The sequence below is a fragment of the Anopheles arabiensis genome, chromosome X, assembly GCF_016920715.1.
Source record: "Anopheles arabiensis isolate DONGOLA chromosome X, AaraD3, whole genome shotgun sequence".
Lineage (NCBI taxonomy): Eukaryota > Metazoa > Arthropoda > Insecta > Diptera > Culicidae > Anopheles > Anopheles arabiensis.
In genome coordinates this window covers 5,285,846-5,308,906 of record NC_053519.1, presented here as the reverse complement: position 1 = coordinate 5,308,906, position 23,061 = coordinate 5,285,846, and the positions used below count along the sequence as shown (strand labels likewise).

The following is a 23,061-nucleotide window of genomic DNA, read 5'->3' as shown; positions in this document are numbered from 1 at the left end:
AATCACCAAAGGGCAAATATCCTTCCTACTGTAGCTCGCTCTATCGGTCGGTGAGAATCACCACACCCTAGGTCCTTAGCAAAGACATTCACCCTCCGAAATCGACGAAACAATTTTCCCATCCCGCTAGGAATGAAGCTTTCGTACTGTCTGTCTCTCGCTGATGCATAGCACTCTCGCCGTACGTCGCTGGAGAGAGGGACCGTCCTTCGCTCCTTCGCTCGTCGTGGAAAAGCTGCGCCTCGTCGCAGGTGAAAAAACCAAACAAAAAAGAGCAGAACACAATCCACCCAACGCCCGAACGCCTTAAAACGGTTCAGCATGCTAGCCGACCACCAGTCACTGTCGGGATTGCAAACAAATCGGTAGCCGAGCACACCGAGCGGGCAAAGACGGGCCATACCAAAAAGAGGAGGAAAAAAAAACAGCCAACCCCGAACCGCGCTTTTCCCATACACTCGCCATTACTACACACAATCGCAAGCAGCAGCAGCAGCAGCAGCAGTAGCAGCAAATCGATCCGCTCGATTTCAGCTTCTCTCCCTTGGTGCACACGCACGCCCTGTGAGGGAGGACGGGGTGCTTAAATGTTTGGTTGGTGGTGTTTGTTGTTGTCGTTGTGGTTGCGCTAGAACAGGAAGTGGAAACAGGAAGCGAGTGCGCGCGGCTACTATGTTGCAAGCCTGACTTCGGGCCGATTTACTACCCACTAAACGACGGGCAGCGTGTGAGTTTTCCGAGTTTGTGTGTGTGTGTGTGTGTGTGTGTGTGTTTGCGTGATTGATGCTGTAAAGTGTGTGTGTGTGTGTGTGTGAGAGAGTGTGTCTACGTTTCCTTAAATTCTGTGGGAAGGTAGCGAAAGGCAACTTCCCGTTTTGTGTATCCTCCTGCACGGTGTGTGGTCCCCCTTTCGCCCAATCGAGGACTTAAACTTCCGGATCCCGACCGCAACACTGGACGGACGGACGATTGTTTGAACTTTTTCACTTTGCTATCTCGGTAGACCACCATCTCGTAGCTTCACGGCAGCATCCGCTAGTGCTACGAAAAAGTAAAACGAATAACGGAAAACGGGACGGTAAAGACACTCTTCAAACTCCGTGGAGAGTCTGTTAAAAAATGGTTACGCCGTTGAGTTGGGTGACTGCTGGGTCCAGCAGAACAGAGGCTGCATGGTGTGAAGTGAACAGAGTGTGCAAAGATAATGTGCCACCGCTTCAATGTAACCATCCAACCAACAACCAATGGATGCGGTTGAAGAGTAGCGTTCGAGCCTGCCGCACATATCCGGTGCACCAAACCCTTATCATTGCCATCCCCCAAAAGACAAATCAGTGTGAGGTTTTGCGGTGACCCAAAGTTATCGTCCCCCCCCCCCCCCCAAAAAAAAAGAGAAAAATAAATCAGCACACCATCAGCCAAACTGTTGTAGACAACGGGACGACGACGACCACGACGACAGCGAGACAAAAGCGCGCCTGGGAGATCTGTTTATTGCAGATAAAGCTCTCGCCACGCGGATTAGTGGACGCCCTGCAGCGACGGACGTCAATCAACACCCGTTCTGGACGGCAACGTGGATGGTGTGGGATTTTGTTGGGTGATAAGGGGGAGAGGTCGGGATTTTGCCCTATACCTGCAAATATTCGGCCGATTGCCCGAGGGTGGCCAAAACCTTAAAACTCCAACCACACTGCTCCTCCTGGTGTCGTCTCACCTGGGGCAGAGGAGCAGTGGAGTCACTTCCGGGAGTTGCGTCAGTTGGTGGTGTGTCTCTAGGGGGGGGGGGGGGGGGAGGAAATTAACAAAAAAGGCGGGTAGGCCAAGGAAATGAGTCCTCTTCCTTCGGCTGCTGCAAAAAGAGCCGAAGACATTGCTGCAGATGGTTCGGCGGCAGAGCCAACGCCACGATCAAAAGCCCCGGAATAGCCCCCGCTGGATGTGGCTGCTGTGTGGCCCCACACTCACTATTCCAGACCAGAGCTCGTCCATCAACTTCTTCGCTGCATCGCTCGCAATCAAGTCGCAGTCGCCGTTGTTGGTGCAATCAGTGTTTGTGTGTGTGCTCTGCTCCAAAGAGGTCTCGAAGGGGACGGGGACCTAACCTGCAGAGTGGTTTCATTCGTTACACCCCCTGCCATGCTTCCCGTTGGGAGGTTTTGTGTCCCGCAGGGGTACACAGAGATAGGGAGGATCGATCGCCAGTTCCGAGGTACTGCCGCACCAAAAACCTCTGCGAGGTTGTGAGGCGACGCGAACACGGAGATAGTGGTTGCAAAGGCTTTAGCAGGCGTCCTCCATTCTTCTGCTTCTGCTATTCCGATTGTATGTGTGTGTGTGTGTTGGGGAGGGGGAGTGCGTTTAGAGTGCCGTGTTATGGGCCACGAATCGATCCATGAGGCGCGTTGTGTGCCTGTGTGGGAAGCCGGTTGAGTAACGATGACTCTGCAACACCTGGACACTAAAGCGCTGCTCGTAGCACCGCATGTAAACAAGCCTAGGCAAAGCCTGGGCTTGGGGGAAGGGGCTGGAAATCTCCCCTCACACACACACACACACACATTCGCAGGCCCTGTTCTGTTTTCATATCAGGTTCAATTTTAGCACTCATTTCCCATAAGTCACTGCCGAACGCACACCGCCCGAAGCATGCACAGGACACGCAGATCAATCAAATTAACTCATCGTCATTGTGTCCCTCTCTCTCTCTCTCTCTCTCTCCCTATGTGTGTGTGTGTACCAGTGTCCACACTGGTGTAATACGATGGTGTTCGATCAGTGAGCAGCAGTGGTACGCGCAATATCTAACAAACGAAAGGAAGACAACATCGGCAAAGAGCGCGCGTCTCCCGACGCCCTATTCTGAACATTAGACCTGTGTGCACGCGGCGCTAGTGCAGGCGGCCTGCTACGTGGATGCTACGCATGCCGTACCGGCAGGGCGGATAAACCGGTGTCGAACGGCGCCTCGCAAACCCCGTTCGGGGACCCCGATGACCCAGACTGGCACCGCCTCAGGAGCTCAGCGTAATTTGTCGCGCCAGGTCGGCCCGTGAGTGGGTGGGTTGGGATCCAGCAACAAGCGGGAAGCGACAAGCACCAGCTAGTGCAGTGACAGGCGAGCTCCAAACTTTAAAAAAAAATAATAATAATAAGAAAACCCTGCAACAAACGGCAACAAAATGGTAAGCGACCGATACACGCTCTGGATATCTCTGGTCACCGCGCCGTGGACGCGTTGGGTGATTGAGCGATAGCGCGTTCCCCATTAATCCTGGAGCGGGCGGCGGGGGAATGCCCCCATTTCGGCGCTACATAATTCACCGTCCCGATAACGAAAAGCCAGGCATTCCCCCACCCCTGTTACAACGTCTCTGTTCTTTGTCTTCCCCTTACTGTGTGTGTTTTTTTTTTAATTCCACGCCGTCCACTGGTTTGGAAACTGACACAACTGACTCTCGCGCACTCGGGTGGGGACGCCAACTTACGCCGCGGACACTAGTACGGATTCGTGAACTACGCGCTGGAGCTGCTAGTTTTAAAAAACTTCGGTCTAAACATATGGGAACAAATAAAGTAAGTGTTGGGAAGGCACACCGCCAGCCGTACTGCGGGTGGGCGATAGTTTGAGGAGCGGGGAGGCTCGAATTCCAATTCTTTTGTTAGGTAACACTTCATTTTCCCTCTTTCACACACACACACACACACACACTCTATCAAGAAGGAAAGGCAGCTCCAACTTTCCAATTGAATTCTGATGCGCTGTGAAAGTTTTTCAACCATTCCTTGGGAAATGGTGTGTGTGTGTGTGTGTTTTTTTTTTCTTTCAAATTCTTTTATTCGCTCCGCGAATTTTTACAATTCTCTGGAAATCCTTCTCCAACTCGCTTGCGAGTAAAATTGTTCGCACTGCGAACGACGTGACGTGCTCGCATCCCCAAATATCCCCCGCTCCGAGCAAACTGACGCTAAATGTTAGCGATAGAAGAAGTTTGTATATTCCCTGGTTTTTTTTGGGGAGCTTTTGTTTTGGGTTGCTGCTAGTCCAATGCTCCAAAAAAGTACAAAAATATATTGAGGAGGAATGGGGCAAAAAATGCGAGCAACAAAAAAAAAGTTCCACATCCCCAGGGGGATGTCCGTGCCCAAATGCTCCAAGCAATTGTTAATAACTGGAGGGAGTCAGGGTCGCTCCGGGTTCGATTTTTTGGTCAGCGTGCGTTTGACGATGCGTACCACTCCACCCTCCACCCCAGTTCGATGTCCAGCAATTAATTGGATTCCGTGCTCCGGATTTCAGCTGACCTACTTTAAAGCGGTTGCAATCGCAACCCCGCCCGTGTACCATCGAAGGATTCCCCAGTGCAATATATTCCTTCGCTTACTACATGCTTCCCCGAGCGAAGGGAGAGTGCCTGCGACACATTGGCACACAGCTGAGGATTCTGTAAGCTGGATTCTGGCTGGAATTGGCACCGGACGGATTGTGTTTGTGTGTGTGTGTGTGTGTTAAATAGTTGGCTCACGGCCCAACTCATACGATTGTTGATGAGTTGCAAAAACGTCCGCTTCGTCGTCCAGAGAAACTTAAAAAAATTTGCTGTAGACGTTCTATCGTCCTTAGTCTAAAGGGCTCGATTGCGTTGCTTTGCTGGCAACGCACCAACCTGCGCACCAACTTCCGGTGCAGTACATGACGAGTGCACGAACCGTTATGCCGCATTGGGCGCCACTTCCCTGTAATAGGTTTGGCAAACTGCATCAATTCCATTGGTTGGGGCATGGACTGAGGGCGTTGCAGACATTGGAGCATGGCACAATATCCCAAACCGAAAACATTACATCACATACCAATCCCCCTTGTCTTGACATGTACGCATACGCGGCTGCCATTAATTAATAATCTAGACGTACCTGGCAAATGGTAACAATACACCTAGGTCCCAGCTCCATCTACCGATTGGCAGAGAAGGCACAGGCACAGGTTCATTTGTGGTCAATTATAGCATCATTTCGCGTTCGGTTCATTATGTTGACCCCCCCCCCTCACTCTGGTTGGTGTCCCGTGATTTCGTGCTTCCGCGTGATTTCAAAGCGCAAAGCTTACGCGGCTTGCTGCAAGCCGGGCCACCGGGCTCATTATTGGAATTATCCGCACGACTCCGCGCGGTGTCGCGAGTCGTGACCGTAATTAAAGGACGTGCCCCAATTTGCAGTAAAGCAGTGCTGCGTGGATGGTATTATTTTACTATTGTTACCAGCAGCGGCGGTGCACAATGCACTGGGGAAGGAGGCGGTTACAGTGGCAGTCATTGCTGTAGGCACATTTGATGTTTGTTTACATTTTTATTCTAGAGGATTCAGCGGTCCAAAACGGCCGTATAGCTATTTGTTTAATTTTGCTATCGCATCAAACATTAATCGTTGGCTGTCAAATGTTTGGTCCTATTTAAATGCTTATCAGCTTATTTCCATTGTCAGCCTAGAGGGGTTAAGAGATAGGCGCTATATATAAACTAAATGAAGACAAAGTATCCTGAACAGTGAAAATGAAACATCGAAGTCGCTTGACATTCGACTGTATTTGGGACCGAAAAAAGGTCCAAAAGCAAGTTGCAAGCCAAATACGGGGTTTGCCGAGCCAATTTCCAAGATCAATAGCATTTGGTACTGCTTGCCAGTTGGTTTTCAGCTGTGGTTAAATGTTGTATTTGCACTACAATATTTTTGTTTCAGATCTTCCTCATGATATTCTACACGCCAACAAGCTGATCTGACTGTTTCTTTGTTAAATGTGGAAAATCATGTGGAAGAACTTTAATTGTGATGCAAGAACAATATTTGACAGCTGTTCAAACATACCTTTAAAGCAGTGAATGATGCTGTTTTGGAAAATCCTATTGGTCGTTTGTCGAATATCTTTCAATTCATTGTTGAAAACCGAGCGTGTTCGGGTAAGATAGGACAGATCAGCATCCCCACAACCATTGCTGCTCTGCTGTTTCTCTGGCCTTTGACAAAGGGTTTAAAAGTTTAATGGGGCCATTCCGTTACTTAATGACCTAAAAATCCATTATTTTGTAAAATGTGTCAAAAAATTACCAAAATCCTTAGGATTTCATAACGAAACTCACATCTTTGCTAACGTTCTAAATGATCACATAACAACGCAAATATTAGTTATTTTAACATAATTGTTATCAAATGATACTGTTTTATTAAAATGTATTTCCTTTTGATAATATTTACGTATTTTTAAGTGTTTTCGAATCGAAAAACGAAATTATGGCAGTAATCCTTGCTATATTCATACGAAAACAACTTCTAAACTAAGTTTAAGTGATATGAAACACTGTTTTGAAGGTATCTTTGTTTATCACCGCTATAGGAACACAATACGACTACTATAGGAACCATACCACCATTATAGGTACAGCGAAGCAGTCACAAAAATATGTATTTTTTTCGTAAAATTGATGTGTTTCAGGGTAAAACTGGTTGTGATTGCAAAGATAAAACATATTCCAATTGCTATGTGTTAAAATATTCATGCATTTATCTTCCTGACACTTTAAATCCATTAAAACACATTTGTACCACTATATATTGCACCACTACTGGTACATTTACCCTACTGAATGTTATTTACACAATTTCATGATTCATTAGAGACATAAGAGTTTAGAGCAGAATCTCGATGGATATCAAAATAAACCTGTTTTTTTTCTAATCAACTTAAATGTACACTAAGAATGTCGTGATTTATAATGACATTTTCGTTGTTTAGTTTAATTATCAAAAATACATTTTCATAAAAAGTCAGAAGTAAACGTGAACCAAAATAAAATGCTCAAAAATGTGCACTTAAAGCCATTTCTTTCACTGTACTGGAGAGCGCTCGCACTGGAGAATGATAGGTGCGAAATATTCATCAACCCATCATCACGGGATACCACTGCTGCCCACGTGTGCACAACAACTGAAGCTTTACACACGAAAAAAAAAGAGCGTTTTTGCATGCTCATTTGCCCGTCGGGTCCGTTTCAGTGGAAGTAATAATTGGGTATTGATTAATTATAATGACGGAATTCATTTCCAACTCCATTGGAGGGTGCGATGAGCGAAATGGTGCTTGCCTCCATTATTCCCGGAAATTACTAAGCATTTCCAACCCTCAAGCTCTGGCCAGTACTCCAGCGGGAAACGGAGTTTTGATGTCTATATTTAATTGTAATACGCAACCCTTTGCTAAACAAACCAACTTGACAGGAAAAAGGCGCAGGTAAATATGGAGGGCCAGTTTCTGGTGCGCCAGATCTACGAGGACGACATAACGTACAATCTGATAGAGGCGGCCGTGGATATACTCAGTAAGTGTGGCTTGCCCGTCGCACTTCACGCAAAGCTGCAATTGACCCTTTCTCCCCCTCCCGCCCGCAGACATACCCGCCGGCGACATACTGGAGCTGTTCGGCAAGACGTTCTTCGAGTTCTGCCAGGACTCGGGCTACGACAAGATCCTGCAGGTGCTCGGGGCGACACCGCGCGACTTCCTGCAGAACCTGGACGCACTGCACGACCATCTCGGCACGCTCTATCCGGGCATGCGGGCACCGTCGTTCCGCTGCACCGAAACGAACGGCCAGCTCGTCCTGCACTACTACTCCGAGCGGCCCGGGCTGGAGCACATCGTGATCGGGATCGTGAAGGCGGTCGCCTCCAAGCTGCACGGTGTGGACGTGGAGATCAAGATCATACGCCGGAAGGGCGACCCGGTCGAGCCGGAGGCGAAAAAAGCGACCGCAGAACCGCAGGTCGCTAACACCGCCGCCGCCGCCGCCACACCGAAAGCCCGCCACTCGATCCCGGAGGTGATGAAATCAGTTCCTATCACGTCCCTCGACCCGGCCGTGCCGGAACTGGCCAACCTGGGACTGTGCAAGCGAATTCTAGCCTCGAAAACGTACGGTGAATCTTATTTTTCGAATAGACTTAATAGTAGGTTTCATTCACGGTATCCGCCGGCTAGTGTGCTTCAGTCGCACCCGTTTTCCACCCTCTCCCCGCAAGAACCGCACCTTCTAATGCGTAGCCCATTCTGTTCTTTCTTTCTCTCTCTCTCACACACACTTTCCGTACCATTTCTCGCTCCTTCATCATCCAACAACAACAAAAAAACGCTCCAAAAACCACCTCGCGCTAGATCTAGCCACCTCGAAGAGCAACTCCGCGCTCAAGCAACCTACCGACACATCGGCGTCCAGTCATGGCAATAAACTTAGCATAAGCAGTAGTCAAAACGGAAGCAATAGTATACCGCTCTGCGGCGAGGTTAGCAAAGCTAGTAAAGACACCAATACCAATTGTGATAGCAGCAGCAGCAGCAGCAGCAGCGGTGGCCCGGCGCGCAACGGCCCCGAATGGCAGCAGAAGGGGCCGAAGGGGCCGGGCACCACCGCCGTCGAGCGGTCGGACCACTTTCAGTTTCTCATCACCGAAATCTCCGGCCCGAAGACGCCGACGCACCGCTCGGACGAGAAGGATCAGCAGGCGGTCTGCCAGCTGGTGGCTAAAGGTAGGGGCCCTCGGTTCGGTCGCAGGTGTGCTCGAGTGTCAGCGGGAGAATGCAAGCAACGTTTCGTTAATTTAATTCCAGAACCGATGATCTCGCCGATGACGTTTTGCAAAATCTTTCCGTTCCATCTGATGTTCGACCGGAACATGCACATCGTGCAGGCGGGCCGATCGGTTTCACGGGTAATTCCCAGGTAAGGTTGCTGGCGCAGATGAGTTCGGATTAGTAGAGATTTCGATGAAGCGGTCGAGGAGTGGTCCGGTCGTTCTTTCAAGCGAACAAACGGAAATTACTTGAGCAAAGAACTCAAAGCTTCACGATAAACTGTTAAAACGAACGAACGTACGAATGAATAGACGACAGATTGAAAATTGAACTATTTTATCCTGATTTTGCGAACTTCCCGTCCATTTGACGAACGGCTGAATAGTGTTGTGCTTCATGAATCTTTCGCAAAGATTCATTCGTATGAATCTTCAGTGATTTGATTGTCGCATCGAATCTCCAAGGATTCATGAATCTCTCTAATCTCTTTGAATTCAGAGTGATTCATTTTGAAGATTCATTCAGATTTATGAATCTGAATCAGCATTACCCATCTCTACTATTGAACAGATGATCAAATGAACTAATCAATCATTGAACATTGAACTTCAGGTGTTTACAAACATCTGAACAATGCTGGAGTCTATTGGAGCCCAACTTCAGAACTCAGATCTCGAACGTGAAAACAAGTAGCGATGTATGTAGTAGACCGCTTGAAAGACTGTTTGCAAAAGAGCAGAAGAAATACCGTTCTCGAGTAGTTATTTCAGAATAGTGAACTGGTTCAAATCTCTCCAGCAAAGATAGACCCTAAATGCACACTAACCTTGCATCTGCTCGACTTTTTCGGTAGAATTTACGAGAAAAACTGTCCACTGCTGGCACTCTTCGAAGCGGTGCGGCCCCATCTACAGCTGAGCTTTGAAAACATTCTGGCCCATATTAACACGATCTACGTCCTGAAGACGAAGGCGGGCGTTATGTCCAAGAGCGAGAGATATCTAAGACTGAAGGTACGTGGCGAGTTGTGGTGCCTCGAGGCGTCCCGACAGCTATGCTGTATGCTCACGCTCCTCGCCCTTCTGCTCTCAATTTCCCAGGGACAAATGATGTACATTCCGGGATCGGATCTGATACTATTCCAATGTTACCCGAGCGTGATGAATCTCGACGATCTAACCAAGTAGGTGGCAGAGGACGAACGCGTGCACCCCAGGGCATTCTCCCTACACCTTTTAACACTCTTTCACTTTCCCCGCAGGAAGGGTCTGCACATCTCCGACATCCCGCTGCACGATGCCTCCCGCGATCTGGTGCTGCTGAGCGAGAAGTTCGAGGCGGAGTACAAGCTGACCACCAACCTGGAGATACTGACCGACCGGCTGCAGCAGACGTACCGTGATCTCGAGAGCGAGAAGCAGAAGACGGACCGGCTGCTCTACTCCGTCCTGCCGAAGACGGTCGCGAACGAGCTGCGGCACCAGCGGCCGGTCGCGCCGAAGCGGTACGACTCGGTGACGCTCATGTTTTCCGGCATCGTCGGGTTCGGCCAGTACTGTGCGGCGAACACGGACCCGGAGGGTGCGATGAAGATCGTGAAGATGCTGAACGAGCTGTACACGATCTTCGACGAGCTGACCGACTCGAAGAGCAACTCGAACATCTACAAGGTGGAGACGGTCGGCGACAAGTATATGGCGGTGTCGGGGCTGCCGGACGAATGCGAAAACCACGCGAAGTGCATTGCGCGGCTCGCACTGGACATGCTCGATATGGCGAAGAACGTCATGATGGGCACGGAGGCGATGGTAAGAGCAAGCGAACTGTGTTCTCTTTTTTACGGCTGCTTAGTTCTTGAACAGGAAAGGCACACCTCTAACTCATCCACTAATTCCAATTCTCAATTCTCCCGCGGGGCGGATGTAGAAAATCACCATCGGCATCCATTCGGGCGAGGTCGTGACCGGTGTGATCGGCAACCGGATGCCGCGCTACTGCCTGTTCGGCAACACGGTCAACCTGACGAGCCGAACGGAGACTACCGGCGTCCCGGGACACATCAACATCAGCGAAACCACGTACAAGTAAGTTGCACTCATCAGTCGAGCAAATCGATATATTTCTGCATTTTGCGGGGCAGCGGCAGCTTCAACACACCGCCCGGCAGCTGGAAGTTGTCGCGCAGCACGTCCCGCACCAGGCAGCGGCAGGTGTGCTTCAGCGTCGGCACACCGTACACCTGGTCCGGTGGCAGCAGTCCGTCCTCTAGCAGCGGCTCGTACTTCGCGTGGAACATCTCCTTGCGGACCGCGTACAGGTGCGGCTTGTACGGCAGCTCCACCATGCGAACCGTGCGGAGCAGCAGCTTCAGACAGGACACCAGCTGGAACGGGTAGCAGCGGTTTTCGCACTCGGCCAGCTTTTCCAGCAGACTCAGCACCGGGCTAGCGCCACCATCGTCCGGGCAGGGGTTGGCACCGTGCCGCAGCAGTATCAGCACGACGTCCGGTGCCGATGCTTGCAGGGCGACGCGTAGCGGCGACGCCTTGCCGCACGACTCGATCGGCACGTCGATGAATCTGCGTCGGAAAGCGAGGGTTGATCGGTTTGAACGATGCGTTGGGTTTATGGAAATCTCTGACCAAACACTTACTTGGTCTGGCGCAGCCGCTGGTAAGCGTACGAGTAGGTCGGATAGATGGCACGCGCCTTCGCCGAATGGTGCAGGAAGAACACGACCGCACGCAGGTTCTCGTCCTGATCGTTGAAGTCGCTCTTCCAGCCGGCGATGAAGTGGGGCGCATTGCAGCCGAACAGTGCGCCCAGAAACAGCCGCTCGAACGTCTTTTCACACTTGAAGATTTCATCTGTGGGTGGACGAGTAGTTAGGGATGTGTAAATCCTCGAGTCCAAATGTACTTGGCGCATCCCGTACCTAGCAGATTTCGCACGATGGTTGAATCCTCCAGCCCCCAGTCCCAGGTGATGCGGAGCGCTATGTACAGCACGTTGTGATACTTGCCCATCAGGCACACCTCGTAGTTGTCGCCCTTCATCCGGTTGTGGTAGTCGATGGCGGACGTGACCGCCAACCCCACTGCCAGCTGGGTCGTGGCCGTCTGCCGGCCCTGGATGCAGCCGGAGATGACCGAGTTCAGGTGGCTGATGATGTCGCGCCGGCCGGCCCGCGATGACAGCCCGCTGCGCTCCATCTTGTCGAAGCACTCCTCGAAGAACACGTCGAACACGTACTCCATCGTCGGCGTATCAGTTGGTACTCATTCGGGCTTAAGGGTGTAGTGTGCGCGGTCTAGCGCTTGGATTTGGACTGGCTTGGAGAGAGAAAAAAATCAACCGTACCTGTCCACCCGGTTGTCTCACGAAGGAAGCCTTGCAACCGAACAAGCAATAACAACAAAAAAAAAAAAAAAAAAAGTTGGAGGTCTACAAACGAGGAAACTCTACTAAGGGAAACCTGCCGGGTATAGAACTAGCTCAGTCCCCTCGCGCGTTGCAACTATGGCTTCCGTCACAGGTGTTTGCTGGTGCGCCAGCGCAATGAAGTAGCATTTATGTCCGGAAACGGGGAAATCCCTGAACGCTCAAACTTATCGAACCAGGTTGTATCGATTGAAGTGTAGCTTGCACGACGATGGACAAACAGTTTTGGGGAAATTGGAACGCACGTCTTACATCATCGACGATATGTACGACCTTCGGCGGCTGGAACATCGATTCTAAAGCTTTGACGTGCAGTGGATGTGACGTATTCTAGTCTTTGGAAAAAAAAGTCTTCCGAGCCAGAGTGTCTAGTAGTTGAAGAAATACTGTGTGTGTGTCCAGTTGCTGTCGTCAGCCACTGAATTGATAGTCATGGGATATACGCGGCGCGTGCGATTAGTCTGATGTCATGACTGACTCAAGTCATCTTTGACGTATCTTAACGCACTGTACTTAAAGGATCACTTACCAACGAGATGTTTTCGGTTGTGATTATTGTGTCATGTTCATGACGTTTTGCAGTACTGACTGCCGTACAGCTGATGCCCTGCAAGTTTTGTGTTGGATGTCTGAATTCTCGTATGTTAAGTCTCTCTTTCAGGATTCTATATTCATTTGAATATCATAAACAGCCCAATAGATTACCAATTTTTAAAAACTCTTCTTTATGTATCTGTTTCTAATTTGATAGGCTGCTCTGCGATCCCGTCAATCACGATCCCTCGTTTAATCTGGAGTACCGCGGACCGGTAGTGATGAAGGGTAAGCCCGAACCGATGGACTGCTGGTTTCTAACACGCAAGGGCACACCGGCCACTAAATAAGCTGGACAGGCTTCGAGCACCCATATCCCCCCCCAAAAACCGGAAAGCTTTCCTTTTCTTCTCAGCGATGTGTGTGTGTGCGTGTTTGTATGTTGATAGATGTTTTGATGAACCAATGCCGATGCTCCCTCACCAGGGTAGGCATACAATCGTTTGTTGTAATGATGTCGTGTAGGAAGGGAAGAAGCGAGAGAAGAGAGAGAGAGAGAAAAAAACGAATCTAGTGTACTCTTTACGCGTGTAGGTTGTATGTTTTTGTACTGTCTGCCAAAGCAATCTATCTCTCTAATCACTCTCACACACTCTTTAGATCATTTGCCAAAGTCTCCGGAACACACACACACACACACGATCCCTTAGTCCAGTCGATACGCCTGTAGAAAGCGTGTGTGTGTGTGTGTGTGCGCGCGTGTTTCCAGCAATGACGACCAACAGACGGAGAGAGCTTGCTATCGTCCTACCATCCCCTACTACTAAGCTCTACTATTCGCTGCGTGTTTCGTACTTGTAGGTTGTACGCGCTCGAAGGGGTTGAGAAAAAAAAAACGATGGAGATGTGTCAGATGCTAAATCGTTTCCTTCCGTTTCACACACTATACTAGAAAGCCACGGTGCGTGTACTTTTGTAGCCTTTTTAGATAGCTGTACAATGAGAGTATTTATATAAACAAACAAAACAAAAACCGACATAGTTTTGACGTTGACAGTATGTAGTTTGTAGGGGTACTAATGGTAGTCTTCTAAAGATTTAGTAGATGGACGCAAACCAAAAACAAAAACAAAAATTAAGAAAAAACATTTAGCTAATATACATAGAATTTGGGCCAATCGTGATAGATGTACAACATAGTGGAAATTTGCAAACAATCGGTGCCAACCCGAACCAAGAAAGAGGTATAAACAATCTCCCGCCCTCTCCCCTTCCCTCGCCATCATCCCCCCCCCCCCACACCTAGCTAAATGCTATCCTGCGCGCGATAAAATTATCTACTGCAACCTTAAACGAAATCAAACAAACAAAAAAAAAAACGAACCAAAAAAACGATACTAAATAATCCAAAACAAACACAAACGTGAAACCGATGTCTAGAAATACCATTCATTAAATCACAATCGCCCTGCATTGACATTCAAAACAACAACAAAAACTCCATCACACAGCATCGCACACTCATGTACCACAGAGAGATGTACACATACAAAACGAAAAACAGACATCGCCACAGACCGATGGTGATTAGCGTGCTCTGGAGTACGAGTGAGCTACGCTCTACACGAAATATATTACGCGAATCATGCTTCACTGTAAGTGATTCTTCTTCTACCGGTAGCAACTACAACAACAATGCCGAACAAAACAAAACAAAACGAAACAAACAAAGTCGCTAATGATGATGTTATGACCAGAGCGAACACACAAATAAAGTCTAACTAATCCCTCTCTACATGCTTTCGTGGTGGTAGTATGGTAGCACCAGTGTGTAAGTGTGTCAAGAACTTCGTCGCAATACAGCTGCAATACAGAATCATTTGGATTTTAACTCGTGCTGAATCGTATGATTCGAGGCGAATCGTTACTACGGCTGAATACATTGAGTGTGAGCTATAACGTGATTTTATTAATCTTCTGTAGGTTAGATGAGAAAAAACGGTTAGCATTTGTGGAATTTATGAATATCCGAAATTGAAAACAACAAAGAAGTAAGAATTAACTTACTTACTTATCCGGCTCTAAAACCGCTTTGCGGTCCTTAATGGCGGACGCCTCCACGCCATCATGCCACCTCAATTTGGGCCTACCACGCCTTCTCTGTCCTTGTGGACGGCCTAAAAAGACTTTACGGGCTGGGTCGTCCGTTTCCATGCGTACAACATGTCCAGCCCACCGGAGCCTGGCGAGCTTGATACGCTGTACGACAGTGAGGTCGCCGTACATCTCGTATAGTTCCTCATTATAGCGGCTCCTCCATTGTCCCTCCACACATACGGGGCCAAGTATCCTTCTGAGCATCTTCCTCTCGAACGCGACTAAGAGGGTTTCGTCAGATTTGGACAGTACCCATGTCTCAGAGGCGTATGTGAGTACTGGTACTATATAGGTACTATATAGTCCCAGCTTCGTCCGTCGCGGCAGGTTCTTTGAGGTGAACTGATTTTTCAGGCTGTAGAATGACCGGTTGGCAGCCAGTATCCTTGGGCGCAACTCAGCTTCCATGCTATTGTCGTTGCGGACCTTTGACCCAAGATAGGTGAATTGTGGGACGACTTCAAAAGTGCGTTCACCTATCTGCAAGTCACGCCTATGTAGATTCTGATTATTTATTGGTAGGCCCGCTGATGTTGCCACCATCAGTTTGGTCTTTGCCTCGTTTATCTGCAATCCGAGGCTCTCTGTCGCCTGCTCGATCCCTTGGTAGGCTTCTGCTACATAGGAGAGCCGCAGACCAATGATGTCTATATCATCAGCGTATGCCAGGATCTGGGTTGACTTATAGAAGATGGTTCCCGTAGTCTTCACCCTCGAGTCGCAGATGGCCCTCTCTAGCGCCAGGTTGAATAGTAGACAGGCAAGCCCGTCCCCCTGGCGCAGACCCTTCGTGGTAGTTTACTTCCTACAACCAGATTGTTCGCTGCGGTGAACTGGACCAATCTACTACCATTATCGTTACTGTGCTCATGCAGACTGTGACAGCCAGTGTATTGGCGGTACATTGGCTCCCTACCGACTTTTGCGTTGAAGTCCCCCAGGATAATTATGAGGTCATGCCTGGGGCACGCATCTATGGTTTTAGCGAGGCGGCCGTAAAACAGGTCCTTCTCCTCTTCCTCTTTCTCTTCGGTAGTGGCGTGAACGTTTGTAGCTGTATTAAAGGATTTGCCTCGCATGCGCAGGGTATCGTTTATAGCCTTGAAATCCATGATTGCGGGCTTCAACCGGGGACCTACGGCGAAACCCGTTCCGAGCACGCGGTGGCGGTCGTGGCAGCTGTATTATATGTCGTAGCATTGCTTACCACGCCTGTTGTGCACACCGTTCCCTAGCCACCGAATCTCTTGTAGAGCTACGAGGTCCATGCTCAGTGTGGCTAGGGCATCATCAACTTTTTTAAGGCTCCGGCTTCGCTTAGAGTGCGTACGTTCCATGAGCCCATTTTTAGAGTAGTCCGGGAGCATTGCGTATGGTCGGTATCGTGAGGTCCGTTTCGAATTCTTCTGGAGCTTTCATTAGTCATTGATTGCATGGGACTGGGTAACTGGCCCCGCGCCCACGTACCCAAGCTTGGATATGTGGTGACACATGTTACCACTCTGCACGACGAGGACGTGTCGGAATAGGAGTTGGATGGGAGAGTCTGTATTATCCCTCACTGGGGCTTCGGATCCCATCCCATTACAGAGAATCAAGAATTCAAGAATTAACACTTGAATCAATTTTTCAAGAATCGTAAGAATTATTGAAGCATCATAACATTCCAGATACCGTTCAAGTTGTTCACATCTACAAAGATTAAGTTATTCATAACACTTCCAAGAATCACTAACATCAAGAATCGTTGCATGTGAAGAAATGTTTTACGTTACGTGCTCGGAATGACTTTATTTTATTGCAAATTCATGCGCTCCATCCAGCACATCGCTTATTTCGTTTAACATAGCTTTAATCCTAATTGCCAATCAAAACTTTGTTTTGTCTAACTGAAAGGTACAACTTCACATTATGCTGGATAAAAGCAATCTCAACCATCACGATCGGAAGAGAGCTTGCTTTAGGGGCCGCTTCAGGACCGGCAGTACTCACTCTTGAACTCATTCTCCTGATCGGCCCGGACCGGTGCGTCGTTCAGCGGACACACCACCACACTGGTGCGCTGCTCCATCAGCTGGATGCGAATGCGCTGCACGTACACCCGCGGCACCACCAGCAGGCGCCAGGTGAGCGGGTTGAGCGGATTCGTCCGATACTCCCAGGTCAGCATCACCTTCAGCAGCTTGGCGACGTGCGACCCGGCCATGATGGCGGAATAGTTACCGCCCGGCTCGAAGTACACCGGATCCTTGGAGAAGTCCATCTTGCCCGACCGCACGCCGCCCTCGCCGTGCAGCTCGAACGACATCTTGCCAATCTCGCCCCCGTGTATGAGGCTCTCCTCCTCGTCGGAAACGCTCATCGTGATGCGGAAGTGCGATCCTGCAGAGGGACGCTAACAGTTTGAGCTGTACGAGCAGTGTGCGCTGGACCGGCAATACTTACGGCAGTACGGTGGCTCAGCGCCCGTAATCATGTAAACACTCAGCGGAGCGTTCGGATCCTTTATCACGCCGTTCTCGATCAGCCGGCTGTAGCTTTCCTGCGCCTTCAGCCCAAACTCGACGCAGTAGTGCCCGTCCCGGTCGCACTCGAAGCATTCGCCGCGCAGAAACTGGGCGTACGATTCGCACCCGATGCCCACGAACGGGCACCGGTGCAGTATGCTGTCCGTCAGGAACTGGTGGCACCGCAGATGGTTGCAGCCGAAGAACTCCTGAAAGCCCCAGAAGAACGAGTCGTCGTGCTTGCGGATGAACTTGTTCATCGGATCGCTGCAGCCGGGCTGATTGTACCCCCCGTTCGGGTAGAAGTCGACGTGCCCGATCGGCTGGTACATCCCCAGCCCGCCCTTGCTCACCCACTCCGAACCGTCCGAGTGGATCACGTCCACGAACTTGGCGTCGCTGCGATCGAGCCGCACCAGCGGATCCGTATCGGAGAACAGTGGTTCGGCCGGATCGAGCCCGGTAATGCGGCCCAGCTTTAGCCCGAAGTCCTTCTGCAGATGGTACCCGGCGTACCCGCACAGGTGCGACCCGAGCGAGTGGCCCAGCAGGTGCACCTTGTCCAGGTTCTTCATGTTCAGCTCCTCCTGCAACGGACACAGACACAGGTTTTTGGGAAAGGTTGGATTTGGTGACTGATAGAGGGGTTGCAGGCAAGGTGGTGGTGCCTGCTACGCGGTGCCTACATAGAGCAAGTAGATCACGTGCGCCGTGATGGCCCCGATCAGCCGAATGTTGGCGCAGGTTTGCGTGTACGGTGGGTTCGACGCCTTGCGCCAGTCGATCACGACGCAGCTGGCCGTCCGGTCCGGATCGTTCTCGATCAGTGCGTTCACCATCTGCCGGATCTGTCAGTAGAGCAATGGATAGGCGGGTGTCAGACGATCACAGGCTCTTTTAGTGTAGTTGCGATAAACTCCCTCAAGAACCTTACCCACGGTCGATCACCAGACTCGATGTAGCCGTGCGTGATGAAGTAGATGCGCCCCTTGGGATTGATGCCGAGATGCCGCACGCTGGCCGGATCGTTGATGTCGATAAACTTCGGATGATCGGTGTTCGGCTTGGTAAACACCGGGTACCGCACGTCCACCGTCGCCGGCGACTGCGGATGGTACGCGACGGGGCGCTTCTCGTCGATCCAGGGCGGCGTAATCGGAAAGCAGCCATACACACCGTAGCAGCGCACATCTTCCGCCAGCGAGAACTCACCTACAAACGAGAGCGGGGACGTGAGCGTGATGTACTGGCCCCAATGTGCGAATGTCACAGCTACTACACCTGCAAACACCTACCACTCGTCTTGTTGCTATCCGCACTGAGCGTTTGATTGTGTATCACATTGATGAGCGAGTTGTTGTACTCATGGTTGGCCATCCAGAGGATAGTCTGCAGCAGAAACCCGGTGGTGTTGCTTATCTCCATCGTTTTGATTGTGCTGTGGAGCCCACTTGTGTTTTGCACACCTTGCCAGTCACTGTAACTGCTCGTTCCGAACCAACACCGAGCGCGTGAGTGTCCTCCACCCGACTAAAGGCGAAGGCCGGCTGCCACACCGGCCCGCAGTCATCGCAATTAGTTCGGTCGGCAGGAGCGAACAAAAAAGAGCAAAAAGCACACACGCACACACAAACCACTGTTGACGTTTCGATTCCGATGAAATCAATCTGCTCCGTAGGGGATGGGGCAGCTCACAGCCGATTGAAGCCGATCGCGCACGGAGACAAAGACCACTGATAAGAGCGGGGTTTGGAGCTCCGGCAAGCGAGTCCTAGAAACAAACGACCTAGACTTTCAACGACATCCGAGAAAAAAAGAGCGAAAGAGACTATTCCAGTAAAGGTATGGTCGTAAACAGTGTTTCAGCGCGACTGTAGGAAATGTGTGCTCAACGTTGCGTACAACACAGGAAGATTCTTCAGGAGCGCTTAACGTTGAACCCTTCTATCAGCGCACGGCACACGATGACAGCTCTACGAGTGATGATTCTTCTAAAAATATCGATGAAGGGATCTCATTCCCCCTCCTTTGCTGCTGATGCGTAATCGCGAGCGAATGTCCCCCAGTGCGAGGTCAGGATCGACCTCCGATCCAGCGATAGTTACTTCAAGCTAGTTGATTAAGAGGCGTCATTTAAAAAGGGGGAGGAGAGAAAAAACCGTCCAAAGCGTGTAACCTCATTACGCCTTTACGCCTAATCTCGCAAGGCTTCGCGCACAAAAACAGTCTAGAAGACGCTGGGAGCCTGCTGGGAAAGGTGTTTGCCTGATGCTGTCGCGATGTTTCACGCTCATCACTGGGAACGGCTGCACCCGGACGTCGCTACGTACAGTGCGCCATTTACGTCACTGATAGCAGCAGCGAGCATCCTGGAGTGGAGCGCAAAGTTCAGACGCACTGGCTCGCCGTAAACACAGGACCTACAGTGCCCTTCGGACACCGGCGGGGCGGTAGCGCGTGCAGCCGCGGCACGAACCAGGGCAGCAGCCGGATTTTGACATTTGGCCGCCGCGTGGAAGCGAACCCGGCTTATCAAGTGCGCCGAGAGCGATCTGCGCCACTGCCCCAAGATTACCTTGAAGTGCGTCCCCAGCGTCGGTGTACACAACACCACAGTGAGAGGAACTATGGGGAGGTTTGAAAAGCGAAAAAAAAAACACGAAACACGGAGTCTTCACGTAGATTTCAGTATTTGATATTTTATAGTACATATAATTATATTTTTACATTACTTTTGCTTTTTTTAAACTACAATACATTGCATTGATAAGGCAGGCGAGAGCGAGTGTGTGATGAGGGGAGTTGGGGGTTGAAATAAGACGTCCATTGAATGAGATGTAGTAGTACCTAGGTTGATAGTGTGAACGATGCACTATTCTGCTAATGCTTTTTGCAGTGTACCTTCGCCAGCACGCCCAGCTCGTTGTTGGTGATGGGCCCGTGCGTCGCCTGGCACATCTTCACCCGTCTGCTCTGCGCCAGCGTCTGCAGCTCGACGTACTCGATGTACACGCGGGGCGAGGTGAGCAACCGCCAGGTAAGCGGGTTCAGCAGGTTTGTCTCGTACTCCCAGCCGATGCTGATGGCCGTCGGTTCACTGTTTGCCCGCCCCGTGATGACTTTGGAGTAGTTATGTCCCGGCTCGAACAGGCTGCGTGTGGGAGTAGTAGATAGCAGGATACAGTTAACATGCAAAAAATACAGTCACTTGCGCACACTTACGTCGGCACCTCGTTGAAGTAGATCTTGTCGTCGCGCCCGTCAATGTACAGGAAGATCTTGCCAATCTCCGGCCCGTGCTCCACACTCTCCTTGCCGTCCGCGATCTTGATCGTGATGCGGAAGTTGGGCGTCAGGAACGGTGCGTACGAGTTGGTGAGGAAGAACAGCTCGATCGGCCGGTACTCGCTCACACTAACCTGTCGCTCCCGCACCAGCCGCCTGTACCCGTGCACACTGTTCATGCCAAACTCGATGCAGTGGCTGCCGCGCGCCCCACAGTCAAAGCATTCGCCCGCATTGTAGCCTTCGTACGTGTCGCACGACACGACCCGCATCGGGTGCCGTATGCTCTCCGTGAAGTACAGGTAGGAGCGCGAATGGCTGCAGCTGAAGAACTGGAACACGCTCGACACGAACCGATGGTTGCCGGCGTCCTTCCAGAAGTTGCGCTCGCAGCCCGGCTGATTGAAGCCTCCGTTGGGGTAGAAGTCGACGTGCCCGATCGGTTCGAGCAGCCCGAGCCCGATCTTGGGCACAAACGGTGTCGCGTCACTGTGCACAATGTCCACGAACTTGGCGTCGCCCGGATCGAGCCTTACGCGGGTGTCCGTCTCGGTGAACGCTAGCTCGGCCGGATCGAGCCCCGTGATGCGACCAAGCGTTAGGTTGTAGGTGTCGCGCAGCATCGTGCCGGTATATCCGGAGAGGTGCGACCCCAGCGAGTGACCTATCATGTGCACGTTGTCGAGGTTCTGCAATCCTAGCTGACCCTGGGGAGGAGGGCGGCACACAGATTCAGAGGCACGGTGTAAGATGCGAACTTGCAAGAACAGGGGTAGGACTTAATTTTGAGAACTTACCATCATCGTATATATAAAGTGCCCCACGATGTTCCCCACCAACCGGATGTTAGCGCACGCCTGATTGTACGGTGGATTGGAACCCTTGCCCCAGTCGATAACAATCACCGTCGAGTCGGCGTCCATATCCAGCAGCGCGTTCATCATTTTTTCAATCTAGAAAGCGAAGCAATGCAAAACCAAACCGGATAAAGACACATCGCCCAGACGTCATAGGCACAGGACGCTCTCCTACCCATTTCGTGGCCCCCTTCTCCAGAAAGCCGTGCGTGATGAAGTAGATCATGCCCCTCGGGTTAATGTCGGTCGAGCTGATCGAGTCTGGCAGGTCCAGGTAGCTGGGGAACTTGTTCAAGTACTGCGGGTACGACCGGTTGCGCCCATTAAATATCACAAAGCTCACGTCCAGCTCTTCCGGCGGCTCCGGCAGCAATGCGATCGGGCGGCGGGCACTCGTCCACGGATCGGTCGTGGTGTAGCAGCCGAAGATACCATAGCACACGGTAAGATCTACGCAGGATCCAAGCGGTAGAAGGTGTTGTGGTTAGTAAGGGGCTTTGCGTTGATACCAACGGCTGATCGCGGTTTTACCTGTCCGCATTCGTGGACTGTTCACAACACTGTTGTCACCGTAGTTGAGCGAGTAGTTGTGCAGCAGTAAAAAGGTGGGAAACATTAAGCCCGTTCCGTTCATCTTCTTAATCTAGGGCTGCCCTTTGCAGCATCCAGTGCCCCTCCAAAAACACTTTAAAAAAAACAGCGGAATGTCTGATATGGCGTCACCTATCTGTCTCTTTACATCCTGCATGTGCTGTAGCCGCGTGCAAGATCGGTAGTGTTCAGGGTCTTTCACTATATATAACTGGTACGATTGGTTGGTTGATGTGATTGCCTCCACAGACAGTGTATGATCGATGAAGATTGAATGATCGGTTTATGGTCGCGTGCACACCGTGGTGCAAGTAGCCGAAACGGTTTATTTCCCCAACTATCACGACTCCAAATTTACACTTCCGCGTTGCCACAACCTTCTTCGACGATTGCGAAGCAGCCGGCAACAGATTAAGGGGTATTGCACTGGCGCAGAGAAGATTCTCGCTACTGAGCTGTCGGTGTGCGAGAGCGATTTAAATAGCTTGCCATGCACACGTCCAACACCGACCGCGTCCGCGCTCCCCACGCAAGTTCGTGAATCTTCGTGCTAGAATAACCAACGAAACAGAAATAGCGCTCATTTGGACTAATGAAACCAGCCAGAGAAGGAGGATGAGAAAGAGAGAGAGAGAGAGAGAGAGAGAGAGAGAGAGAGAGAGCGCGCACCAAACGACGATGATGAGAAGAGTGAGATTGTTGTCCGCCCATCGTGTGAGGATGGTGTCGAACCAAAACCAATAGCCGCCAAACGATGCACCAGGCCGCGCGGGGTACAGTTTAATTGGAAGAAATTGTTTAATGATACATCCCGGCTCGCCATTGTCTGGGCCTAACTTTCACACCCGAGCAGACTAATTAAAGCCGACATCTTGAAAGTTCTTGATAAGTACCGGATGCTGGAGCATCCAAGATAGCATCTGAAGTATCTGGCCGCATGCACACGGGGTAGGCAGTCCACCCCCAAACAGCCGGCTGAAGTGTTGCTGTGCTACATGAATTCTTCACCGGGGATCCTCCAGGTTTTTTTTTACGCATCCTTCGACACCTATCAAAACATTCGACTCCA

General features: G+C 50.6%; 4 protein-coding genes across 8 annotated transcripts; 1 reads left to right on the top strand and 3 right to left on the bottom strand.

The window, feature by feature from the left end:
• The first annotated feature begins 344 nt into the window (after nucleotides 1-344).
• LOC120906083 (guanylate cyclase soluble subunit beta-1) lies at nucleotides 345-14,559 on the top strand. 5 transcript variants are annotated; one of them, XM_040317525.1, is made up of 12 exons: nucleotides 345-365; nucleotides 2,744-3,185; nucleotides 3,503-3,576; nucleotides 7,270-7,370; nucleotides 7,441-7,998; nucleotides 8,204-8,575; nucleotides 8,657-8,768; nucleotides 9,474-9,633; nucleotides 9,721-9,803; nucleotides 9,882-10,428; nucleotides 10,547-10,704; nucleotides 12,813-14,559. In XM_040317525.1, the coding sequence occupies exons 2-12, from the start codon at nucleotides 3,183-3,185 to the stop codon at nucleotides 12,943-12,945; spliced, it is 2,301 nt and encodes a 766-aa protein (XP_040173459.1). In that variant the 5' UTR covers nucleotides 345-365; nucleotides 2,744-3,182; the 3' UTR covers nucleotides 12,946-14,559. The 5 variants fall into 5 exon arrangements, with proteins under 5 accessions (XP_040173459.1, XP_040173458.1, XP_040173461.1 ...); XM_040317524.1 differs by having other exon boundaries at nucleotides 350-594; XM_040317527.1 differs by having other exon boundaries at nucleotides 350-727; nucleotides 7,441-7,963; nucleotides 8,376-8,575.
• Nucleotides 10,706-11,964, bottom strand: LOC120906084. The gene is made up of 3 exons (XM_040317528.1): nucleotides 11,556-11,964; nucleotides 11,274-11,487; nucleotides 10,706-11,199 (listed from the first exon to the last, which is right to left on the bottom strand). The coding sequence occupies exons 1-3, from the start codon at nucleotides 11,875-11,877 to the stop codon at nucleotides 10,719-10,721; spliced, it is 1,017 nt and encodes a 338-aa protein (XP_040173462.1). The 5' UTR covers nucleotides 11,878-11,964; the 3' UTR covers nucleotides 10,706-10,718.
• A 1,955-nt stretch (nucleotides 14,560-16,514) lies between the features above and the next one.
• LOC120905796 (pancreatic triacylglycerol lipase-like) lies at nucleotides 16,515-19,206 on the bottom strand. Its single transcript, XM_040316951.1, has 5 exons — nucleotides 18,555-19,206; nucleotides 18,194-18,471; nucleotides 17,946-18,107; nucleotides 17,198-17,846; nucleotides 16,515-17,134 (listed from the first exon to the last, which is right to left on the bottom strand). Exons 1-5 carry the CDS (start codon nucleotides 18,682-18,684, stop codon nucleotides 16,725-16,727), a joined length of 1,629 nt encoding a protein of 542 aa, XP_040172885.1. The 5' UTR covers nucleotides 18,685-19,206; the 3' UTR covers nucleotides 16,515-16,724.
• A 726-nt stretch (nucleotides 19,207-19,932) lies between these two features.
• LOC120905797 (pancreatic triacylglycerol lipase-like) lies at nucleotides 19,933-22,468 on the bottom strand. Its single transcript, XM_040316953.1, has 5 exons — nucleotides 21,933-22,468; nucleotides 21,577-21,851; nucleotides 21,342-21,497; nucleotides 20,482-21,251; nucleotides 19,933-20,410 (listed from the first exon to the last, which is right to left on the bottom strand). Exons 1-5 carry the CDS (start codon nucleotides 22,033-22,035, stop codon nucleotides 20,140-20,142), a joined length of 1,575 nt encoding a protein of 524 aa, XP_040172887.1. The 5' UTR covers nucleotides 22,036-22,468; the 3' UTR covers nucleotides 19,933-20,139.
• Between the last annotated feature and the right edge of the window lie 593 nt (nucleotides 22,469-23,061).

Bases quoted from the DNA above. Each gene is read 5' to 3' on its own strand.
- LOC120906084 (XM_040317528.1), bottom strand. From the start codon at position 11,877: ATGGAGTACGTGTTCGACGTGTTCTTCGAGGAGTGCTTCGACAAGATG. The intron at 11,488-11,555 runs GTACGGGATGCG...GTCCACCCACAG, and splicing joins CATCGTGCGAAATCTGCTAG to ATGAAATCTTCAAGTGTGAA. The intron at 11,200-11,273 runs GTAAGTGTTTGG...TTTCCGACGCAG, and splicing joins CAGCGGCTGCGCCAGACCAA to ATTCATCGACGTGCCGATCG.
- LOC120905797 (XM_040316953.1), bottom strand. From the start codon at position 22,035: ATGAACGGAACGGGCTTAATGTTTCCCACCTTTTTACTGCTGCACAAC. The intron at 21,852-21,932 runs GTAAAACCGCGA...GATCCTGCGTAG, and splicing joins CAGTCCACGAATGCGGACAG to ATCTTACCGTGTGCTATGGT. The intron at 20,411-20,481 runs GTAAGTGTGCGC...TCCCACACGCAG, and splicing joins TACTTCAACGAGGTGCCGAC to CCTGTTCGAGCCGGGACATA.
- LOC120906083 (XM_040317525.1), top strand. The intron at 7,371-7,440 runs GTAAGTGTGGCT...TCCCGCCCGCAG, and splicing joins GGCGGCCGTGGATATACTCA to ACATACCCGCCGGCGACATA. The intron at 7,999-8,203 runs GTAGGTTTCATT...ACCTCGCGCTAG, and splicing joins TTTTTCGAATAGACTTAATA to ATCTAGCCACCTCGAAGAGC.
- LOC120905796 (XM_040316951.1), bottom strand. From the start codon at position 18,684: ATGGAGATAAGCAACACCACCGGGTTTCTGCTGCAGACTATCCTCTGG. The intron at 18,472-18,554 runs GTAGGTGTTTGC...TCTCGTTTGTAG, and splicing joins GGATAGCAACAAGACGAGTG to GTGAGTTCTCGCTGGCGGAA. The intron at 17,847-17,945 runs GTAGGCACCGCG...TGTCCGTTGCAG, and splicing joins ACGTGATCTACTTGCTCTAT to GAGGAGCTGAACATGAAGAA.